Source organism: Antennarius striatus, chromosome 23 (genome assembly GCF_040054535.1).
Source record: "Antennarius striatus isolate MH-2024 chromosome 23, ASM4005453v1, whole genome shotgun sequence".
In the NCBI taxonomy this organism is placed as follows: domain Eukaryota; kingdom Metazoa; phylum Chordata; class Actinopteri; order Lophiiformes; family Antennariidae; genus Antennarius; species Antennarius striatus.
The window spans coordinates 12,737,501-12,762,004 of record NC_090798.1 but is presented as its reverse complement, the minus strand read 5'-3'; the positions used below and the strand labels follow the sequence as shown (position 1 = coordinate 12,762,004).

At 40.8% G+C, this 24,504-nt stretch overlaps 2 protein-coding genes across 5 annotated transcripts; both read right to left on the bottom strand.

The window, feature by feature from the left end:
- Positions 1–307: 307 nt before the first annotated feature.
- LOC137590296 (glycogen phosphorylase, muscle form) lies at positions 308–11,751 on the bottom strand. Its single transcript, XM_068307824.1, has 20 exons — positions 11,405–11,751; positions 7,902–8,003; positions 7,609–7,687; positions 7,248–7,351; positions 6,605–6,736; positions 6,006–6,117; positions 5,825–5,907; positions 5,411–5,554; positions 4,810–4,902; positions 4,172–4,318; positions 3,914–4,077; positions 3,605–3,719; positions 3,231–3,332; positions 3,009–3,156; positions 2,872–2,930; positions 2,618–2,759; positions 2,229–2,436; positions 1,739–1,873; positions 1,589–1,655; positions 308–1,198 (listed from the first exon to the last, which is right to left on the bottom strand). Exons 1-20 carry the CDS (start codon positions 11,645–11,647, stop codon positions 1,049–1,051), a joined length of 2,529 nt encoding a protein of 842 aa, XP_068163925.1. The 5' UTR covers positions 11,648–11,751; the 3' UTR covers positions 308–1,048.
- A 972-nt stretch (positions 11,752–12,723) lies between these two features.
- Positions 12,724–24,217, bottom strand: sf1 (splicing factor 1). 4 transcript variants are annotated; one of them, XM_068307941.1, is made up of 13 exons: positions 23,807–24,217; positions 22,088–22,219; positions 20,400–20,475; positions 17,921–18,073; positions 17,151–17,240; positions 16,781–16,964; positions 16,544–16,659; positions 16,260–16,367; positions 15,970–16,165; positions 15,563–15,785; positions 15,065–15,127; positions 13,958–14,122; positions 12,724–13,838 (listed from the first exon to the last, which is right to left on the bottom strand). In XM_068307941.1, exons 1-13 carry the CDS (start codon positions 24,063–24,065, stop codon positions 13,507–13,509), a joined length of 2,097 nt encoding a protein of 698 aa, XP_068164042.1. In that variant the 5' UTR covers positions 24,066–24,217; the 3' UTR covers positions 12,724–13,506. The 4 variants fall into 4 exon arrangements, with proteins under 4 accessions (XP_068164042.1, XP_068164043.1, XP_068164044.1 ...); XM_068307942.1 differs by having other exon boundaries at positions 15,065–15,124; XM_068307943.1 differs by lacking the exon at positions 15,065–15,127 and having other exon boundaries at positions 23,807–24,216.
- Between the last annotated feature and the right edge of the window lie 287 nt (positions 24,218–24,504).

The window sequence follows — 24,504 nt, the reverse complement described above, 5'->3', positions numbered from 1 at the left end:
TGTATATACTGTATGTATGTATGTATGTGTGTGTGTGTGTGTATATATATATATATATATACACACACACACACACACACACACAGTATATATAACATGACCTGAATGACTGAGAACCTCTACACCACATGTGTCAAACTCAAGGCCCGGGGGCCAAATGTGGCCCACCAGATCATTTCATGTGGCCCTCTAGAGCATAACAGGTCAGTGTCTAAAAACTACATTTCCCACCAATGCAGTAATTCAGCCCATTTTAACACCGACTATGACGTTTTGAACAAAGTTGATGTCCTAACTTGTGTTTGATGTTATTTTTCTTTATTGATCTATTTATTGACAGAAAACAGTCATGACTTCAGGAGAGACGATGGATTCTTTTTGCACCACAGGAGTTAAACCGCCTCATGCAGCAGAAGCAGGAAAATGTGTTACAGCATGTGTTTAAAGCTCACACTGAATTATATCACACACACAAACAGCACCGGGACCACAGAACACATCATTTCTACCTTTAACACGCATGACCTTTAGCACATGCAGACAAGTTCATGTAATGTTAGCATCAACACATCTGCATCCTCCACCATGAATGACAACGCATACATACATATATATATCACTGCTAGAACAGTCAAAGGCAGAATTATTCATACTATTATGAATATGAAGACAACAATATGCAAATGAAGCATCGCAGAGAGATCAACCAATCAGAGCCCTCTTCTCTAACATGGAAGACCAGTGAGTTTAGAATGTATGTTTGAATTGGTCTTTGAATCACTGCTGTGAGGAAAGTTTTCAAGTTACAGTAACAGAATATATTGCTGGTGCATTAAAACTGGCAAACAAAACAATTCCTAAATATATATAAATGATATATATATATATATATACCTCTTAAGTCCACCTAAATGTATGTTAGTGCAAAAATGAGCTAAAAGAGGATTAATAATGTGGAGAAACAGTACACAGTGATAAAGCTACACGTATGTTCTTCAGTGCTTAGACGTTACAATGAGCTACAGTTGAGGTGAAGGAGGATTGTGGTTCAGCGAGGATCATCAGGAGCGGCGATTTTCTCCAAACTGGGCTCCATGCCCCAGATCTCCCTGGCATACTGGGAAATGGTTCGGTCACTGGAAAATTTACCGCAACCGGCAATGTTGGCGATCACCTTCTTGGTCCACTCTTTAGGGTTCTGGTGGGACACGGAGGAGGAAATGGTGTTAACTGAAATAAAGTAATAATATAGGTTTAATACACTACGGTAGGATGTAGCAGGACGGGTGTGTTGCTGATGCACCGCTGAGCCACACAGAAGACAAAATACCATTCATTTTTTTCATCTAATTTTTAATTTTTAAATTTAATTTTTTTAATTATTTATTATTTTGTATTTATTTTATTATTATAATTATATTATTTATTTTATCTATTAAAAACTGACTTAAAGGGGTGTGTTGAGCATCATCAAAAATCTGTGTTCTTCTTGACATGAAAACAGCCAAATTGTGTGATTTCATGTAAAAACGTGACAAAACAGCGAAGGGGATGGATATATTTTTTGGCCGTTGTGTGTGACACTGACCTTGTACAGAGCGCTGACCTTCTCCTGACATTTGATGTAATCCTCATAGTCTGCAAACACCTTGAACCTGCAGACGGACATGAGGTCACCAGAGGTCAGATAAAGGTGTAAATGAGGACCGTGTGTTTCTGATTCTCATTTGGTTCCGACCTGTCGTGGTGCATCAACATGTTGACCAGGTCCTTGAAAAGGTCGGGTTGGTCGGCGCTGAAGAACCCTCCAGAGATCTGGTCCACCGCCTGCTTCAGCTCAGGGAGACGCTTGTAGTAGGACTCGGCGTCGTAGCTGGGGTCATGGAACACACGGAACAGGTGTTAAATGGATATAATGGGTAAATATTATTATTGATGAAGGAATATATCAGCCAATAAACGCTTTCAATCAACAACTCCACAACAAAAACTAGAGGGAAACTATGGAAACTTGAAGCTGAAACGAACGTATGTGTACGTTAGGACTCTCAGTTGTTAAGCTTCTTTCTGAATGTGCTGTAAATAAACTGAATAAATATTCAACAACTGATTTATCGGTGATTATTAGAAACTTTTCATTTCAATTCTATAATCTGCTTCTTAATTATGTCTGTTTCAGTGATAACAATCAGGTTTATATGTTCCCTCTGAGTCTGCGTGACGCTCACCCCTTCTTATCGAGGGCCTCCACATCTTCTACCCTCATTCCAAAGATGAAGAGGTTCTCCTCCCCCGCCTCCTCGGCCATCTCCACGTTGGCCCCGTCCATGGTGCCGATGGTGAGGGCCCCGTTCAGCATGAACTTCATGTTCCCGGTGCCGGAGGCCTCGGTGCCGGCCGTGGAGATCTGCTCCGACAGGTCAGACGCAGGGATGACTGCAGACAGGAAACAGCTGATTCAAGCATATATATATATGTGTGTGTGTGTGTGTGTGTGTGTGTGTGTGTGTGTGTGTGTGTGTGTGTGTGTGTGTGTGTGTGTGTGTGTGTGTGTGTGTGTGTGTCTTCAAAACCTAAAACATTAACAACTGATTTGTGAATGAGGATTAACCCTTACCTTTCTCAGCCAGGGTAACCCTGTAGTTCTCCAGGAAGATGACTTTCAGGCGATCTCCCACTACAGGGTCGTTATTGACCACCTCTCCGATCGATGTGATCAATTTAATGATCATCTTGGCGGTGTGATAACCTGGAGCCGCCTGTAAGGACACAGATATTGGATTAAAGAAATGGCAGATTAAGAAACTGGATTATTTCCCGTGTTTGAGATGTTGGAAGCCATAACCTGTGGAGTCCTTTGGTTTCACTCACCTTTCCTCCAATCATGATTGTTCTGGGTGTCCAGGACTTGTTGGGTTCCTTCTTAATTCCTATTTAAAAATGTAAAAACGTTTACTGGACTCTGGTCTTGTTTGTATGTTCTGAAGTGAAAGTAAAACAGAACCCACGGTTGAACAGCGTGATGATGTGCAGACAGTTCAGCAGCTGTCGTTTGTACTCGTGGATCCTCTTCACTTGGACGTCGAACATGGAGTTGGGGTTGATCTTCACCTTGTAGTTCTCCTCCAGATAAGCAGCGAACTTCATCTTGTTCTCCTGAGAGGTGAGATTTTTAAATGAGTGATCGGAAACAAACAGGAAGGTCATCCTCGTTCTTTTAAGAGCTTCACCTGTTTGACTTTGGCGACGTCCCGAATGAAAGCGTCATCGTCCGCAAAGTTCAGAAGTTGCTTCAGCTGGTCCAGGTCACGGATGTAGTCCTCAGAGATCCTCTGAATAACATGATCAATCAATCAATCGATTAAAAATTTTAAAATTTGAGAATTGTGAATGTGAAATCAATAAATTGTCCCAGATTATTGTATATTCTGCTAATTATCTAAGAAAAAGTGAAATATTTTAAATTACAACAATATTTAATTAACAGTCCTAAAATGTGTGAAGGCACCTCTCTAAAACAAGTGAAATGGTGTTCAGATTCTGACGCCCTCAGAAACCTTACTGCTAACTTCTCTATTCAGTCTGTGTGAACAACAATACCCACGTCCGCGATGACCTCAGCCAGGCCGGGGTTACACATGACCAGCCAGCGTCGGGGAGTGATGCCGTTGGTTTTGTTCTGAAACTTCTGAGGGTCGACTTCATAGAAATCCTTGAATCTGAAGAGAACAGGAAGAGTTTTACTAAATAAGGAGGAAATTACGACGACTGTAGTGAGAATAAAGACATTAAAAAAAATAAGATTTGTCTTTGTAATATTATTCAAAGCTTCATGGCCGATGCTTCTTTACAGTAATCCTACGGTGGTAACACAAGAGAAACCAAACGCTAAAGCTGACCCGGTTTGACTCACACAGTGTTTTTGATGATCTCAGAGTGAATGCGGGCGACTCCGTTTACAGCATGAGATCCCACAATGCACAGGTGAGCCATGTTGATTTTCTTGGCCGTGCCTTCCTCAATGAGAGACATCCGGCGCAGGCGGTCCGAGTCTCCTGGGTAAAGCTTCGTGATTCGCTGTGACAATAAAGGACAGACGGTCTAGGAGAGCTGGACAGGAAATGTTTAAATGTCTAAATTGCCCCTAAATGCAGGCGGAGCTCCTCCGTACCTCCAGGTGCCTCCTGTTGATCTCGTAGATGATGTCCAGGTGACGCGGCAGCAGCTTTTGGAAGAGTTCGACGGGCCAACGCTCCAGGGCTTCAGGCAGGACGGTGTGGTTGGTGTAGGCACAGGTATGGGTCACGATGTCCCAGGCCTGGACAAACATGGGTTGACATGGACACACGCGTGTTCACCTCAGAGCACGGATCATGAAGATAAAATATGTCATTTCAGGCATGTGGGGGTTAAATACAATCTAAAGTGTGCTGGAATTCATGTTTGTGTGTCAATAAAAAATCCAGCTGTATTGTTTTCAATAGATATTGGCAAAAATTATCATATATTTTTTCTATATATATTATTTTCTATATATATTATCCTGTTCCAGTATGAACGTCAACTGTGATTAGTGTCAAATGCATTATCAAACTGAACTAAAAGGTGTCTCGGTCCATTTCCAAGTTGACTTCGACAGTTTTTTGGTGTGAAATCAAATTCACCAAAACAATACTGAATATGTGATTTTAGCATGATATCAAAAACTAAACAGTAATTATTCAAGAAATGTTAACATTTTGAGAATTAAGACTGAGAGCTAAGAAAAAAAACATAAATTTTGAGTAAACTACTGCGCTGCTGTCACACCTTCTCCCAGGTGAGTTTCTCGATGTCCACCAGAATCCTCATCAGCTCTGGGATGGCCAAAGCGGGGTGAGTGTCATTCAGCTGGATGGCCACCTGCAGACCATAAAAACACACCAGAGCAACACATTTTAATTTTTCCCCAAGTAATCTGAGGAAACGTCTGAATCTGAGCTGTAATACTGCAATCTGTACCTAAAAACTGTCCTTACTCTGATCCTCATCAAGATCATTTGGCAGCATTTCACAAGGTTACCATAAATTAGTTGAAAATAATATATATTTGGGATCGACACACTGTAATTAGTAACATAACAAGTCAAAAATAATTTGATTATTATTAAATATCTAAAAAAAATATTTTTAAAAAATGTAAAAAATAAAATCAAAAATTATATATATACATACATATATATACTGTATATATATACAAACGTATATATATATGAAAAATATATATAATATTTATATGTATAATATTTTGCTGCATGCATTGATCTCATAAAAAGTTGACCCCCTTTTGTGGGGTTAAACTATGGGAATACATACCATAAATACAAAAAAGAAAAGAAATAATTTGATTTGATGGTCTGAATCATCTCACCTTCTCTGGCATCATAGAAAGATCGAGTCGAACGAAGTCTGTGGAGCCAAACTTTGAAGCTTTGAATCGGCGGATGATGTCTTGAAGTGTTGCTGCTACAACAAAATACTCCTGCTTCAGACGCAACTCCTTCCCTTCAAAGAACTGAACACAAAGCAACACAATCAGCATGGGTCAGTCCAATACTTTGGTAAACATTGGCCTACTAATATATAAAGTAGTAGTACTCGTGGTAGAATTACAAGCAGGGAAAAGTCTTGTAGTTGTACTTCAGACTAGGTGGAATTTAGGTAATATCAGGCCATTCACTGAAGGTGCGCCTTATAGTGTGTAAAATACTGTACTATGGGTGTCAGATTGGTCGCGTTATATACTCTGTATACTTTATACAGTTTACACAATAAATCCACTCACGTTGTCATTGGGGTACAGAACCCTAGAAATGTTCTCAGCCAGGTTTCTGTCCAGGACAGCCTGAATGTACCCCCCGACATTAACTGTGGGGAAACAACACGGATCAGTTCTCTGGAATAAAGTCAGTTTGTTAACGTGACGACTGTTTCTGAACACGCGTGACACGTGATATATTACTCACAGTCTTTGAGGTTAAAGTCACAAGGAGCCTTCGCCGACCACAGTCTCATCGTGTTGACAACGTTGTTTCTGTAACCGGGGATGGGGGTGTCATAGGGGAGAGCCAGAACCACCTGGATCACAATCACAACGCAGATTAAAAACAAGATTATTAGGATTATTGGAAGATCCCTTCAATCCAGTCAAAATTACGTTTTTATCTATGAGAAAATTGAGTTTATTTTCACCAATTTAAACTTGAATTAATGTGATAACCCACCCTTTGTGTTAGAACGCAAAGGGCTCAGCCCTCTGCTGTGGTAGTCGTTTAGTTTGGAGAAAAATAAAATTAGTGAAATTCTATCCTAAAGTAAAATGATAAAAATTATTTAAAAAATCTGTCAAATCTATAATTAATAAAATTTAAATTTAAAATTTAAATTATTGTGACTGTTTATCCAGAGGAGTTGATTAATTTCTATTATTTTCATGTATTTAGTAAAGGAAGGAGGTGACATCTGGTCACATGCTGTCAATAGAAACATGTTATGATGCAAAACGTCCCGCTGTGATATGACAACATAGGAAGGGTTCCGACTCATTTGTGTGTTTTACCCTCACCTGTGTGTCCACCCACTTCACTCCATCATCTGTGTATTCTACTTTTCCATAGAAGTGGACCGGACGCATGTACTCAGGCCGCGCCTTCTCCCAGGGGTTACCGTAACGCAGCCAGTCGTCAGCTTCTTCCACCTGTGGAGAGATGCCGTTGTTGTTTTGTTTTTATCTTAGTAACCGTTTTAACCCCTGAAGACAAATTAAGAATTATTAAATTAAGAAATTTAAAAAAATTAAGAATTATGACATCATCATCATTATTATTAAAAATAATAACACAATAATTATATAATAATATATTAATATATAATATATATAAAACATATATATTAATATTAATATATATTATGTTATATATTATATATAATTATATAATAATAATAATAATAATAATAATAATAATAATAATAATAATAATAATAATAATAATAATAATAATAATAATAATAATAATTATTATTATTATAACTGTTTCCAAAATGTGTTTTTCCAAAAAACTATATATTAAGGATGCCCTGCTCCGTAAAAACAACTAAATAAATAATTGAACATTTAAGTAGAGTGGCACGTCCTATACATAGAAGAGATAGATTAAACAGTTCAAAGCATACTTAATCAATTCCATAAGCAGCTCAGGTGAACTTACCTGCCAGCCATCAACTATTTTCTGATTGAAGATTCCAAACTCGTAACGGATTCCGTACCCATAGGCAGCGAGACCCAGGGAGGCCATAGAGTCCAGGAAACAGGCTGGAAAACAACACAGGGTTGAGTTGAGGCAGTTCAGAAAAAGTCAGAATAAGAAAAACTTTTATAAGAATAAATAGAAACTAAATAAGAGAATATGAGAGTAAATACAAGGTATAGTTTTTAGCGTCTACTTCCATTCCTCCTCCTGGTGACTGCATCACTGTCAGAGTTGTACAGTTTAATGTCCAGAGGCAGGACAGATTTCCTCTGGTGGACATTAGTGTATTCAGTCAGGGTCCTGGTGAGGATGAACTCACCAGCCAGCCGACCCAGACCACCGTTGCCTAAACCAGCGTCTTCCTCAATGTCCTGCAGCTCCTCCATGTCCAGACCGAGCTGAAGAACACATGGATCTATCGTTACTGTTGCTCAGGCAGGAGCCAGTAGCTTCTGTTGAGGCTCAAATAGACATGCTATCAATGTTAGTTTGGGTTCATGGTAGTAAATCATGATTATGTCTTCTGTAGCTCAGAGAAAATGAGTCCAAATAAGTAAATGTCGGATTCCTTTCAGCTCACTTTACACCTTTACACTTCATTCTTTGCTTCACCTGGTATGTGGCTTCATCACAAGCATTCTCCAAGGCCAGGTTGACCATGGTGTTCTGCAGAGTGCGGCCCATGTAGAACTCCAGAGACAGGTAGTAGACACGCTGCAGGGAGACGGAAAAAATCAGTGTGTGTGTGTGTGTGTGTGTGTGTGTGTGTGTGTGTGTGTGTGTGTACAGTATAGTATACATGATGCAGTCTGATAGACAGATAGATATACGTTCATAGACCCATATATGCATGTATAATGGAGGAAATAAATATTTGATCCCCCACAAAAACCAGCCTATGACTTTTATGGTAGCTTTATTTTAAACAGTGAGAAGCTAGAAAATTACATAATATTACAAAAGTATAATTTTTATTTCATTGACAGAAATAAGTATTTGATCCCCTACTATCTGATCAATGTTGGCTCCCACAGACCATTGAAATACTGGTAATCTCAGTGAGGTCCTTACCTGCGTGAGAGACACCTGTCCCAAATTGTCACCTGTATAAAAAGCTACCTGACCACAGAATGAATGAATGAATGAATGAATGAATGAATGAATGAATGAATGAATGAATGAATGAATGAATGAATGAATGAATGAATTTCCTTGTCATTGTGTATAAAACAGGGTTCCATGGACAATGAGATGCAGACTTTCCCTCAGGTTCATTTGTAAAAAAGGAAAACAAAAATAGAGACAAAATATATACAGTACTGTATATACACACAGTTGTAGCCTACCTCATTTTGATAGTAGACTAATATAGCTAATATAAACTTACAGCCTGTGTTGCCTTCATATAAGGCTTATATAAGTGGGCAGTGGCTCAGTTGGTAGAGCGGGGTCATCTAATGATCACAGGACTGGAGGTTCGATTCCCGCTCCCCCCTAGTCACCCCGAGGTCTTGCTCAGACTGGTCGCCCATATCCTACCTTTGTCACGTCCAGATTGATATCGGATGTCTCGTTTGTAGTCTGAACACTTCCATACCGCATGATATCTGATGTTTGCAGGACCGATTGAAACCTCATTGGGGAGGTAGTCTCATATCGGATATGGCGGTCCGTGACGTTGTATCCACGACATGAGATCAAAGCGCCAGAAGGAAGAGCGTCACGTGTTACGGAACAGTAAAAAATGGAAGAAGTTGACGATATCTGGTGTCTCATAGATTTTCTCCATCTCTACCAGACAGTGATACCCCAAAATGCTAAGGTAACAAAACTTCTTGTTCGTCTTCTTCGTTTCCCCAATGAACATTTTGATGACTCCAAGGGAGACTAGGAGAATGCGCTGTGGTCAGATGAGACCAACATCGACCTCTTTGGCCTCAAGTCAACTTGTTTGGAGGAAGAGAAATGATGAATTTGACCTCCAAGAACCCATCGCCTCCATCAAGCGTGGTGGGGATGGGGGTGTTTCTCTCCTAAGGGTACAAGTCGACTTGACTTTACCACATCGACGGTAAGATGAACCAGGGCATATATCGAAAATTCTTGGGTGACAACTTCCTTGCCTCCGCCAGTCACTGAAAATGGGTCATGGATGGGCCTTCTAGCAGGACAACGACCAAAAACACACAACTAAGGAAACGAAGGAGTGGCTCCATAAGAAGAAGAACAAGGTCTGGAATTGCCAAGACGTTCTCCTGACCTTAATCCAACTGAAAACCTATGGAGAGAACTGAAGGTTCCAGTTTCCAAATGTCAGGCTCACCTCCAGGATTTGGACCTCCAAACCTCCAACAAGGGTTTGTCACCAAGTATTAGATAATGTTTTACTATAGGATCAAATATTTATTTCCCTGAATGAAATGAAAATGATTCCATCCTGCTTCAAAGCGGTGATGTATTGTAATTTTCAGCGTTTGTTCGTTTGTCCACCAAATATCTTCACAACCATTGCCGATAGAAAGGTGAAACAAAAAGCACATGACTCAGGCAGCAAAGGGGATGAAGATGAGATGATGACCTTGACCTTGAGAAAACTAAGTCAAGGTCAAAATTCCACTTTTGTACACTCACGAACCGGATAAGATAGAAAGACAAGGGAGAAGGCCAGTATGAGTAAGACAAAGCTAGTGCTTTGATCTATGACAGTAGGTCAAGTACTAGCTTTGATCTTTGACCTGTGCAAGTAGGTCAGGGTAGAATTATGAATTTGCGGTGTCGCGAGATAGATAGATAGATAGATAGATAGATAGATAGATAGATAGATAGATAGATAGATAGATAGATAGATAGATAGATAGATAGATAGATAGATAGATAGATAGATAGATAGATAGATAAAGTGCACCAGGAGAAAAGGAAACACTGACACCACATGGCATACCACCAGACATACACTACACTAACAGACACATGCAGCACTAACAGGATATATACTACACTAAAACATAAATCGTATAAAATAGAATATAGAGTGAAAGTGGAGATAGCAGGAGGTCCACATGGGGGTTTAGGTAAGGTCAGGATGTTGCAGTCTGTGACTGCATTGGTTCTAGTTTTCTCAATTTTTTTATATTCCTTCCATCTATAATAAAATTAAGCTACCATAAAATTCATAATAATCCCAATTTCCCTTGGGATTATAAAAGTATATATCTATCTATCTAAATCAGACTGTTCATTAATGTCTTAATATGAAAACTTTCAAAATCGGACCAAATATTTATTTCCTCCACTGGATTCACGTTTGTGCAAAGACTAGTTTATGAAACATTCTTCTGTGAGTAAAAGAAGACACACAGGTGCTGCATCCTCCTGATGGTGCGAAAGTCTTCTTTTACTGACTGCAGTTTGTAGGCAGCAGTGCCTAGAACATAACCCTAGAACATAACCCTAGAACATAACCCTAGAACATAACCCTAGAACATAACCCTAGAACATAACCCTAGAACATAACCCTAGAACATAACCCTAGAACATAACCCTAGAACATAACCCTAGAACATAACCCTAGAACATAACCCTAGAACATAACCCTAGAACATAACCCTAGAACATAACCCTAGAACATAACCCTAGAACATAACCATAGAACATAACCCTAGAACATAACCCTCAGTGTGGAACACAGACAGCTGCTTTATCCCATAATCCTCCATCTAATCTGCACCAATGAAACTTCTCCTGCCAAACTCTGACCGAACCAAAATCAGTCTTGATGAGGAAGATTGTAAAAGAAGACTTTTGGCTTCAATTTGGAGGAATAAAAGTACTGTATTTTATTGATCTATATAAATTGATCTCATGCGATTTGTGTAATAACAGATGATTAAGAATGGACCTTAGTAATAAACCTGTATAAAGGCCTGAATCATCAGTGTGGCCATTTTGAGATGTGCAGTGTGTGGATGGGATGGAGGACGTTATGTAACCCCCCCCCCCGCCCACTGCGCGACGGCACACACACACACACACACACACACACACACACACACACACACACACACACACACACACACACACACACACTCAGGTGCAGTGATGCGGTACCCTCTTACTTTGGGGTCCTTCTCATAGTAATGCTGCTGCGTCCGGATCCAGCGGCCCACCAGGTAGTCCCGGACGGTGTTCGCCAGGGCGAAGTAGTAGTCCCGCCGGGTGGCCACGTTCCGGTCCTTCACTAGGGTGAAGTGGAGGTGCCGGTTGAAATTAGTTTTCAGGTCCGTCACGTTCTCCACGCCGGCCAGCCCCCGGACGGAGATCTGCTTCCTCTTGTCCTGGTCCGTCAGTGGCCGGGCCATCGCTGCTGGAGGGGGGACACTGGATCAGACTGGAGGGGGGTCCACTGGATCAGACCGCAGGATCCTCTGCGCTCTGACAGCCAGCGGGACGTGACGGTCCTGCAGCCAACAGGCGGCGGAAATGAAGCATTTCCGGCCGATATTTTCAAAATAAAAGTCTAACTTGTAGGGTTAAGATCCACAGGTGGGACTGAGCAGACATGCCATTTACAATTTTTTTTAAATTAAATTAAAAAAAGCATTAAATAAAATAAAAACAATTTTTAAAAAAATAACAAAAAACAAACGAGTGTTTGGAATCGAAACTATAAATCATATTAAAAAAAAACTAGAACCAAGGCAGACTGCAACATCCTGGGACACCCCTGAATTCAACATTTTATCCTGACCTACTTGCATAGGTCAAAGATGCCTTTGATCTATGATCTTACTCACACTGGCCTTATCCTATCCAGTTCCAGAGAATCCAAAAGTTTTTGACCTTGTTTTCTCAAGGTCAAGACCGTATTTTCATCCCCTTTGCTGCCTGAGTAATGTGCTTTTTGTTTCATCTTCCTGCGAAGATATTTGGTGGAATAACTAACGGACAATGACAATTACAATATATCACTGCTTTGGAACGGGATGTAAAAGTAGCCCCCTCAGAGATGGCTTCTCCACTTTGACATGGATACTCCTCTCAAACCATCTGTCCAAAATCTGAACGTCGGTATCCTGACATCAGTGACTGCTGAATCCTGTCCTGATGAGTTGGCTCTTACTTAGTTGAGTCAGGCGCATGTGTAGTGCTTTGGTTTCCTCTATGTAGACGTCTGAGCATTCCTCACTGCATTTAACTGCATGTAAACCAAGTTGCTCTTCTGACTCTCAGGACAAGATGGTTGATTTCTGTTGACCGTTTATACATCTTTGTTCAGTATATTATGTAATGTCTATCTAATGTATTTATATAGACTTCAACAGATTGAGAGGAAATTACCAGGTTATATAACATCTGAATGAGGACATTCTTGGCAGCTCCCCTGACACAATGGTTCTCACATCCACGAAAGGAGAAACCAGGCTAGTTCACTGTCAAGGTTTGATGGATCAGTTTAATACTAGTCCAGTTAAAGATGTCATCAGTTACTCATTAAAACTATCAATTACACAATCTGACTCCATAAACGGCAAAATTAAGTTTTATTCTACGAACAAGCAACAAAACTAATATTGCCCCTGCACAAGTAACATTGCAGAATCAAGAGCAGAAAGATGCAGAAAAACATTTTTAAAAAATGAATCAGCAATTAAGTCGAGTAGTTGATCGCAGCAACACCCCCCCCCCCTTTTTAATATTCACAAGTCAAATGCTGCAAAAAACAAAACAAAAAACCCAACATTTCATCCCTGGGACTTTAGGAAGAAATAATGTTCTACCAACTGATTCCTAGGCAACAATTCAAACATCTTTTACAAAAATATTCATCTGACTCCACTATCGTGTGTACAGTCATGCATATTAAATCCCATAATAGTTAAATACCGAGGGTTCAGTGGAACATTCGAGGTGTTGAGATTACCGAGCAGAAATTAACTTGTGATCAGATATTGGAGAAGTTTATTTGGTGGAGACTTAAAGTGATGAAATGTGGTGGCGATGCAGGAAGAGCCACAGATTAACACCATTAACTCTAAAAACATGGAGAATAAAGCGACTCACAGATCAAACAGCGTGTCGTCGTTCTAGAGACGTCTGCACAACACCGAGGGTCAACGAAAATAAAAAAGAAAGCACTGGTTACATCTCTGGGAGCACAAAAGGTGCTGCGTGGTGGGAACTCCTGTAGGGGGGGGGGGGTTATTCTACTGTGGTGAGGTTAATTCTGAGGTGGGGGCGGTGGGGGTGCAGGGGGCATGCCAAAGGGAGGCATGCCCGGTACGCCCATCCCCATCATGGTGACAAAGTTGGAAGGGTCCATGGGTGGCGGGGGCGGCGGTGGTGCGTACATCATGCCGGTTGAGCCTGGAGGTGGTGGAGGTGGTGGAGGGGGGGCGCCTGGAGGCAGCGGGGGCTGGACGCCAGGCGGAGGCGGCACCATGGAAGGGGTGCCCATTGGTGGCGGGGGCTGGGCTCCAGAAGCTGCAGGTTGTTGGGGCTGCTGCCATGGGGGGAGGCTGCTGGTGCCAGGGCTGGATGTGGTGGTGGTATCTGCAGGGGGGGGGTAGAGGGAAACCTCAGTATGTATTAAACATACCCCACCTATGACATAGGAGGAATCTGATAGGATGAAGGACGACCAACTGATCTCATAGTGATTGTGGACTTACTCTGTTGCCATGGGAGGGGTGTACTGGTTGCCATGCTGCTGGTTGGAGGTGGAGGGGGCGCCTGCTGTTGCCATGGTGGCAGAGGTCCAGAAGGAGGAGGTGGGGGCTGGTTGCTGGGTGGTGGTGGAGGAGGTGGCATCATGCCCATTGGAGGAGGGAGCAGACCTACAGGAGGAACAAAGACGTCCTTCAGTGGACATTTTGTCTCTGCGGTTTTATTTACACCAAACTGTCAAACTTGTAACTGGAGGTGTCCAGTCTTCACTATAAATGCACCTCCCTAAAAGCCTTTACCAAAGCTAGTGCCACGGTCACATGACCTACCAACTTCATTTCATATATTTTAAACGTTGTTCCTGACAAACAGGTTTAAATTCTCTTAAGACTAGAGGGATTAGCTCAGACTGCTCATTTGAGTTTTACATTCTGTCAACAGTAAATTACAGTATTTTCCACACTGTAAGGTGCATCTTCTATGAATGACCTTTCAAAAAATAACAATAAAACTAATAATAATTATTAAAAAAACAAAAACTTTTTTGACATATAAGGCGCACTGTCGGTTTTTGAGAAACGTAAAGGCTTTTAGGTGCGCCTTATAGTGCGGAAAATACTGTATATATTTTAAATTTAAAGTAAATTTGCATTAGAGTCCTAAAATGTAACGTTAAATGTCAAAAATCTCCAGTTCTAAACAAACCTGGAGTAATTGTTTAGAAGCGCTCCAAAACGACATTAATGTTTAATCAAATGTCAGAATTGTTGGCAGAAATTGAGAGACGGAGGCAAAAATCACTACAAATATGAACATGTACTTATTAACTCATGTACAGTATTTTCTCCACTATAAGGCGCAACTTCAACGAATGACCTATTCTAAAACTGTTTTCATATATAAGGCCCACTGGATTATAAGGCTCACTGTCGGTTTTTGAGTAAATTAAAGGCTTTTAGGTGCGCCTTATGGTGCCGAAAATACTGTATTTGTACTGTTATTCTGTCTGCAGCTTTTCGGGAAAAACAAACAGTGAACTACCAACAACAGAACATTTTGCTGAAGTCATGAGCACAGTGATGAAACTCAACTTCCTTAGGACATTCTCATACCTTCAGCATCGCCCCCTGAGAGGATTTCTGGACAGTGTTGAGGCAAAGGCCAGTGACCTGCTGCTGCACAAGAATGTGAAGCTTTTAGCAGGGCAACAATCAGAGAGCAACACAGTTTTCACTTTTTTCTTTTTTGCAAGATGAGCACAAAAATGATCGTGGATGCTTTTTTTTTCTTTTCCTGGTTGACATTACATCACATCTCAAATGAGCTTCATTTAAAGCTGCAGGGCCAGAATAATTCAGCTGCTGATTTGATGACAGCTGTTTGCTCTTTCCAGAGAAAGTTGGACATTTAACAAGCTCATCTCGAAGGAGCTTAAGAACACTAAGGACAGACTCAGGGTGAGAGATGTTTTCCCAAAGTTGAGTTCATAAACAAGATGATTTAGTAGCAATTATAATCAAAACACAGGAAGAATGGCCGTCTATCGTGCTACTGAAGGCCATCTGGTTTGTTTAGAACTTAAAAATCATGAATCATGAAGTGGCTCCTACCCATGGGGTGTCCGTGAGGTCCTGGTCCCTGGCCCATGGGAGGCGGAGGTGGCTGCATCCAAGGGGGAGGTATACCGTTGGGGTTGGGGGGCATAGGAGGGCCCCCCATGCTGGGCATGGGGGGAGGGAAGTTATGAGGTCCTCCAGGACCACCGGGTCCTCCGTGCATGCCGTGGAAGTTCCTGTTGTCAGCCGGACCGGAGCTCATCCATGGGGGCCGATTCTGGGGGACACAAACCAGCGAGTTAAAGATCAGCTCCAGATTAAAGGTGAGGCAAATGTAAACAACATTTAAAGTGTATTTAGATGGGTTATTATGGGTTACTGACTCCACAGACATCCTTTATACAATGAAGTTCAACCAGTCTGCATCAACGACAACATGATCGACCAAACTTCCCACTCACCGGTGGTGGCTGGTTATTGTTGGGCCCTGAGTTCCGAGGTCCTCCCCCCTGGCTACTGGAGTGTCCTCCACCAGAAGTGGGGACCGGAGCCTCTCCCAGCTCAGCCATGAGGGACAGATACTCCTTGTCCATTCGAGCCTTGTCCTGGGCTGACTGGGGGGGCTCAGCGCCTGTTGCTCTGTGGGCGGCGAATGAACTGCGGAAAGACGAAGAACAAATACCTTGACAAAAAACACGATGACACCCCAATAGCAAACTGGAACCTTATAAGCTGGTCCAGAATTATTCACCTGGTGTATTTGCAGTCAGATGAGATGTGGCCTGCTCCACCACATTTGGTACAGAGGGTGGTGTTTGTGATGCTGCGCGGCTCCGTGTTCTGCCAAGGACGAAGGATCCTACAGAAACAAACATTCTTCTTTTAGTTGTTCCCGGCAGGTTTAACTGAACGTAATGCCTTCATAAAACAATTTTTGACGAGTAACTCTTCTTTAAAACTTATATCCATTATATTGTGTGCAACATCACCTCCTATGGAAATGTTGGACTCACTTTCCACCACTGCTTCACCCACCTGTTGTCATCTTCCCTCAGCGTGCCGTTCAGTCTGGCCAGCTCCCTCAGCTGCATTTTTCTTAGGTCATTCTGGTCCTCGGGCGTCTCAATGCCTTGCTTCAGAATGTTGCGAATCTGTAAACCCACGTGTCTCATCATTTATTCATCACACATAGCAAACAGCTCCAAATGCACATTAGATACCAAAAGAAAGAAGGTACGAGTGATCAATAACGAGAAGTTCAGGAAGATCTACCTGCTCTACGGCCTTCTTTACATTCTCCATTGTGTTGGCGGTGACAAGAGCGTGAAGAGGCTCATCTTCCCCCGGCAGCATCTGTCCATCCTTTCGGCCCACCTTCCCCTCTTTCACAGAACCTTTACCCCGGATCATGATCTTGGCGCAACACTCCTTCTCAATGTTCTTCAGCGTGTTTCCACTAAAAGCAGAGGGAGAACCTCATCTCAGATGGATAATCTTAAATTTTTCATTTAAGATTATCAATTTTATATTTTGCTGTAAGGGCACAGTGACAGCTTTAAAGGATTAACACAAGTTTTTTTTCCCAGTCACCAACTGCAGCTTTAAAACATTTAACGCTATGGTAACGTTGGGTCCAATTTACCGTGGTCCAATCAGAAGACCGACAAAGTTGATTTCAGGGTATTCATCTTGGGGGATCATTACTTTGTCATTGACTCTGGTGGCTGGAGGTCTGCAAGAAAACAAGTACAAGACAAAGTGTCACAAAACTCCTGACATTTACCAAAAAAAAAGATCACTAAACCCTACATATCTTTATATAAAGCCTTATTTCCATGGCACAGCGTTGGCTCTATTCTACTCAACTCGCTATGGGTACTACAGGATAGTACTTGGAGAAGACAGATAAGTCACATGATGCAAAAATGTAGTGTAGTAGCTGCAACTTAAAAAAAAGTTAAGGCGGTTAAAATCCATCTAGAAGAGCAAAAAGAATCAACTGTCCTCTTGGAATATCACTGTTTTTTTTCTGATTAAGTTCATGAGTATGATAAGAACTGCATCTACTGTAGGTAGACATATGTTGTTCATGAGCATTGAAAAAAAATAAAAAAGTTTTGTAATTATGGACAGTAAACTGGTTTATCTGGACACAAGGTAGAGCAAGACCTGATAATTTTGTGACAAGACCGAGATGTTTGTCGGAGGAAAACTTGGCCGACTCTCTCGGGTTTTTCATACGGTCCACCAAAACGTCATTTCTCCTTTCCAAACCCAAATATCCCTAAAAATCCTGTGTTTATCTCTTAAAAACAATCCCTAAAATCTGAATTATTCAGAATTAACCCTAGAACATTCAGACCATAAAATCCCAAACAGACAGTAGGATTAGAGATAATAAATGAATCATACTTGTAGTCTGCAGGAGGCTTGAAATCAGGGTTAAGTCCAACCATCTCAGTGATGAGAGAGTGACGCTCCTCCTCGATCTTCTTTCTTGTGCGATACTCACGAGTGTTTAACCTCTTGCCCTCACTGTTGTAGATGGGCTCTGGAGAGGGGGATCTGAGAACGGATGACAAAAGACAGGACAGATATTTTCGAGACCTTTCTAGAGGTGCATTGCTGCCATCAACAGATACAAAAACTCCCTACAGCTAAGACTTAAAGAATACAAAACTTTCAGTGGAAATTTTGATCAAAGAGCACTACTGTCTTAAAGAATGATAAATTTAGGAAGGAGTTTTCGCAAATTTGGATCTACAGAGAAAATGAAACTATGTGACTCATGGCCAGTGCAAACTTAAAAGAAACTAAAATTCTAAAGAACTCCAGACTGACTTTTCAATGGCTAGGGTTTAATCCTTTGAGAAATATAAAGTAAAAGAGGGAAAGGGGGCAACCAGAGTTGCATGGTGGCGATTAATCCATAAGGAGAAAATCAATACATGGCCATACCTAAACCTGCATACAGGATTGTTGGCCTACAACAAAGGAAAGTTGGAGGTAAGAAAAGGAAATTAAAATCAAAATTCGCAATCCTAAGCAGAAACGGTGGCTGTGAAAGTTGCTCGGTGTTGGCGTGGCGCAAGAGGTCCGTACCTCCCCCCTTGGATGCTGAAAACCTGTGTTGCTGCGTTATGGAGGCTCTGTACTTGAAAAAGGGTTAGCGTGATGTGGGGTAATTTGGGTTAGAGAAAAGGAGTTAAGATTAGAGGTCAACCTTTTCCTATTGCTCTCCCTTCAGAGAGTCTGATTTGTGTCCATGTGAGAGTCGAGAAAAAAAAAGATTTTTTTTTTCTTTTATACTTCAAACTTCCATCGGTGACAACCTGAAAATCACCCAGTTGGTTTTGTTACGTTAGATAGGGATTTATATAAAAGTGTTGCAGCACAGTTGCTGTGGAAATGTCTGCTTATAAAAAGAAACTACAAAACAACATACAGATGCAGGGACTCTATCTTGAGAGCAAGCCACTTCCTGCGAGAACAAATCCTTACGGGAACTATATTGTAAGCTGGCCATTGCTTTTCCAGAACACATACATTCCCCAGGGGAAACTGGAACACACCCCCTTTATCTCCAGGGTGGAAACAATTTAAATCCACCTTGTAGGAAAACCAGAAAACACCAGCAACAAGTAGTTCTTAAAATTCAAAAACTATTAATCATTGGTAAGTTATGATGTCGACTACACATGCCATGAGCACAGTCATTCCTGATATAATACTCAAGATAAAATCCATTAAGTGTAAAACGTTAGACATTGAAATATCAATTGATAGGAGGGAATCTTCTGTCACAGAAGAACTTTCCCCAAAAGAGCCAATTCATCTGAACTATTTCACCGTTTAAACTGGTAGTTTATGCATTGATTAATAAACCCGCTTCAGAGAAAGGTCTTAATACATTATGCATTATATCTGTACTCATATTCACACAGCACACTATATATATATCAGACACACAGAACAAGCAGTGGTTGGAAAAAAACCGTGACGCATAGATAATAAACTAATTTTGAAGCAGCACTTCACATCATGTGAAAAGAAACAGAAAAATGCAGATTTTCAATGTTAATTCACGTCTAAACTCATCTTGTACTGACCTGTATACAGTGCATTGCCCGTTCCTGTACCTACACTGGAAACTTTAACCTATTTTCATTTAAATTATTTGCTTTACCCAAGATTGAAACAAGTTACAGTGAATTCACTATCAGATTCTATAAAAAGACATTTTTGACAAGAAAAGTAAAAGTTAAGACAAATCAACTCTCGTCATGTTTCAGTTGATATATCACCACTTCGGCCAACTGCGTAAATATGCTATTATTTAAAGACAAGAATATTTCAAATTTTTGCATCAAAAAATTGAAAAATATTTTTGATGCAATTGTAAACTTTGTCTCAGTATCTTGGTTAAAGACTAGCATAGACCCAATTTATTTTAAAATCTCCAAGGTGACAAGATTGCCTACAAGAATTGCATTTGTTGATTTTTTTTTAAATTATATGTATTTATACTAAAATATTTAATGTCTATACCTGATTAAGTAAAAATACTGGATATATGCTTCACAAAACGAATGTAACATAACTTTGTTGCCCAATTCAAAATAAACTAGGAATAAACCAAAACTATTGTGCTGCTGGTAGTAGCAGCAAAAATACACATGTAATCTTTAATAAGCTTTCATAATTAAGTATCTAATTCTCTTCTACCATTACCCTTGACAAAGTGAAAAAACTAACTGAATACTACAACTGCCAGCTAACGCTACAAAGCTTATCAGTTATTTGGGCTAACCACATATACTCAACATCTGTCTTCCAACAAGTCAAGAAGGTAGAGAAATGTTACTGTTCATGGGTTTAATCTGTTTCCAACCTGTCCTCAGGGTTTACAGGGATTCCCAGGTCTCCTGTACGCAGTTTACGAGTCAGGTCTTCAATCTGCAGTTGGACTGGAAGAATTCAAGTTAGGAAAGAAAAACAAGGATGGAGAGAAATGTGGTTACCATAGCAACATCAAGGAGACAATGCTCTGCACATCAGAACACGGTCTCAAACACTACAGAGGTAAAAGACAAGGTGAGTCTGTAAAAAGGGAACATCAACTCAACATCAGGTGATATTATAAAGCATTTCTGAGCACATCAGAAAAACACATGATGCTTTAGGTGTCATTCAGATTACCATAAACAGGACTAACATTTTTTCAGACAATGATTAAATATGAAAACTTCTCATGATTCTGGAAAAATACAAAACAAGTGTTTCAAACCTCAGTTGTGGTTTTCTTCCATGAAGTCAGCACTTTACATAGTACAGCATTGTGTTTAATAGTTATTGGTATTTTTATGACTCATCAATTCTCAAAAGAAATGTCACTATCTCGTCCTTTTGCTTTCAATAACAAAAAGGTGATCCCAGTCACACTTTGCAATCCACAGATCTCAAAATGAGGGGCTGCAGTGATAGAGACAATTATTACATATGGATAAGGCAATGATAAAGTAAACCAGTCATCCCATGCACATCATGAAAGTTGGAATGAAATACCCCCAGTCAGTGATTCACAGGTCACTGAAGTAATTACTTTGGATTAAAAAAATTAATACAGACCCTATAAATTGGCTCAGAGCAATTTAATTTTAAGACACTTCCCTTGCATTATTTAGGGGAGCTGCTGAATGACAAAAGAAAACTAAAAAAAGAGTGCAACAAAGTGGACACAAATGATTTCACATACAAAAAGAACCATTACAGTATTTTCCGTACTATAAAGTGCACTGGATTATAAAGTTCACTGGATTATGAGGCACATCTGAGAACTCATCTTCAATGAATGGTCTATTATAAAACTTTTTTCATATACAAGGTATATTGGATTGTAAGTAATTGAGAAAATTAAAGGCTTTTAGATTAGCCTTACAGTGCGGAAAATACAGTACTAATGAGTTCTTGAAATCTGCAACACTGTCAGCAATTGACTGACATCTTCTTTTGTTTTTTAATGACAGCCTGTTAATGCAGTAAGCTAGCGTCACAACGCCGAGTGAAGACGTGTTCCCCAATAATTTGCTTGTCAGATAATCACTGATTGTTCAATTTGTAGCGCCCAGTGATTGAACTGGCTGATTCATTTAGATCCACATTTGAATAATCAACTTATAAATACACAAAATGATGAAAGTAGACTAACATATTTGGCCATTAAGAGCGCTGTCTCCTGTGTATGAACACTGCAGTGTTTCAAATTGGGCACTGACTAAATCCTGCAGCTAACAACAAACAGCAGCGATCAGCAGTGTTTAATTATATGTCAAGCTTTTCTTGACAATGTCTGTTCAATGGTATAGAAAATATAAGATCATAAAAACACTGCTTTATTACTCTGCAATAATAATACTGTGCCGTGTGAGCACATTTAGAACTCCAGCTGTCAAAAATTACACAGTACATGAGTTTAACTTCATTATTAGTGGACACAATATAAAAAAACTGATGCAACTGATGAGTCATAACACATAATTGATTTAACTGATTTAACAAAAGATAATTATTAAAAATTACCTATATAGGCTCTCTCCTGATCACGGGTCAGTCCAGGGGGGATTACAGTGGGCATGCCCGGTATCACGGTCTTCTGATCAGGCGTCTCACTGCTCCAACGACTCTTCTTCCTTTGCTTCTTCTGACTAAAATCTACAAACAAAAACAAACATTACATTTTTTTGTCGTTGCAGTGGAATCTAGTGAGCTCTCTGGAGTTCATGGGTGAAGGGGATGAAACTTGAATCTAAATGCATTCATCCTCTCCATCATACCAGTTGTCATTGCTCATGATTGAGACACACTTTCTCCCCAAACGACCACAAAACATCCTCTGTACCATTGTGAGATAACAATGTGTTGTCTCCATCTCTTCCCGTCCTGTCATAGTATGTGCAAGGTTTTCATCCAAAAACAGCACTGCTGTCACCTACAGGGGAGAAGTTCCTGACTACACTAGCGCAGAAGTATGATATTGATACAACTCTGTCAGACCACAGACAACTGTTAGAATCCAATGGACATCTATAAACATGAGTGGCAGTAAATGAGTTAAGGTCTGGGGTGATTCTTGGTCATCCAGCTAATGATGGATCTCTTTGTTGAACAAAGTCCACTGAACCTGTTGACAAAGAACCTACATCTGGTGCACTGCACTTCACTTCTTTGAACCCTCTGTTTCATCTAATACACTTTTAAATGCTCACTGATAAAAATAACTAAAACCAAGGTAGTCAGAGACTGCAACATCCCGTGACACCCCTCAATTCAAACTTCTACCCTGACCTACTTTCATAGATTAAAGCTCTAGCTTTGATCAACAGTCTTAATCACACTGGTTCCCCTTGTCTTTCCATCTTCCTGAGTGTACAAAAGTAGAAATTTGACCTTGACCTAGTTTTCTCAAGGTCATCATCTCATTTTCATCCCCTTTATTGCCTGAGTAGTGTGCTTTTTGTTTCATCTTTCTATCTCTAACGGTTGTGAAGATATTTGGTGGACTACATCCCCTTCGCAGGATGTAACCAGTGTGTTATGTCTGTTTATTTATGTTGATAAAAGTGTTTTCTACGTTTATGTAGACTCTTGCTCCTACACAGGAACAAGAGGGCGGCCGGTTCCAGACCAGTGTGAACCTTAAGTGTGGACCGTGGACTACCCAAGTGCCCTTGAGGAAAGAACCTGACTGTCCCTAATCTGCTACCAGGTCGCCACTACATGAGGGCTGCCCTTCACTTTCATACAATAAACTGAAAGTAAAGTGATATTGTAGGTCCTTTGGGTGTTTATCTGTGCGTGTGTGAAAGTGTTAAATATTTAACTGGGTGTTAATAAAGTATTTATGACCATGTTTTAAACAAAGAACTGAAAACGACTAAATTGCACCCAGACGCGTCTGAGGATAAACGCTGCACAGACTCTGGCTCAATTTCACCTAAACTTCGTAAATTTGATCATCGTTCAAAACCTGTTAGCTATGTCCAAGCTTGAGGAATAAAAAAAGGATGTTAGCCAGAATGATAAATCCATTTCAAGATTAAGATTTAACGTCGAGCCTAGCATAAATTTAACGTTGTGACTAACGTTCACCATATCCCCGTCCTTTGTTAATCATTGCTAACGAGTCTGTCTCCGTTCGACGCCACGCTCGGTTATGCTAGCGGGCTAGCTGTGCTAGCAGGCTAGCTATGCTAGCGGGGGAGCTAACCTAGCTAGGCTGCGTAGGCCTTCGCTACTCACCGGTCTTGCTCAGACTTCCACCCACGACTGGTTGTTGAGGAACCTGCGAGGAAAAGCTCGTCCCAGGATTGAACTGATGTGATGGAAATGTCGCATTTGGAATCCCGGGCTGGAAACCTTGGAGCGAATTGAAGGCCGCTTGCGGCCCGGGTGTCGGCATCAATCCGTTCCCCGCGCCAGGCCCGGCGTCGAACCCTCGCTTAGCGCCGATACTGGGGTGCAACTTCCCTAAAGGAGTCGCGTTTGCTCCCGTGGCCATTTTCGGTGAACTGAAACGGCTTCGTTGCTGTCAGACGCCACTGAAAGAAGATTTAAATCTCTCTAAAATAGGTGAATATCTGACATGTATTGTCTAAAAAAAATCCTCTCAGCCGACTTTAGCCAAAATGGCGCCCAGTGGGAAACCACAAGCGATGAAAACGTGATGGTGGGAGGAACTGTCGTAGTAAGACGCAGTCCTATTGGTCAGATCAATCCCACCCACAGTCTTTGCTATTGGGTAAAGAACTTCCTTTAGCCTCATTCTCCAAACTGATTGGTTGATATCACATCAGTTCCGGGTAGGGAGCCTGTGTTCATGACGTCTTACAAATACTGTCGCTTCAAAGCTTTATGAAGCCTTGAAGCTATTTCATCCAATGTGCTTCATTCAGCGCAAAACTTTGAGGCTTCATTTGCTCTAGTGCGCCATCTACCGG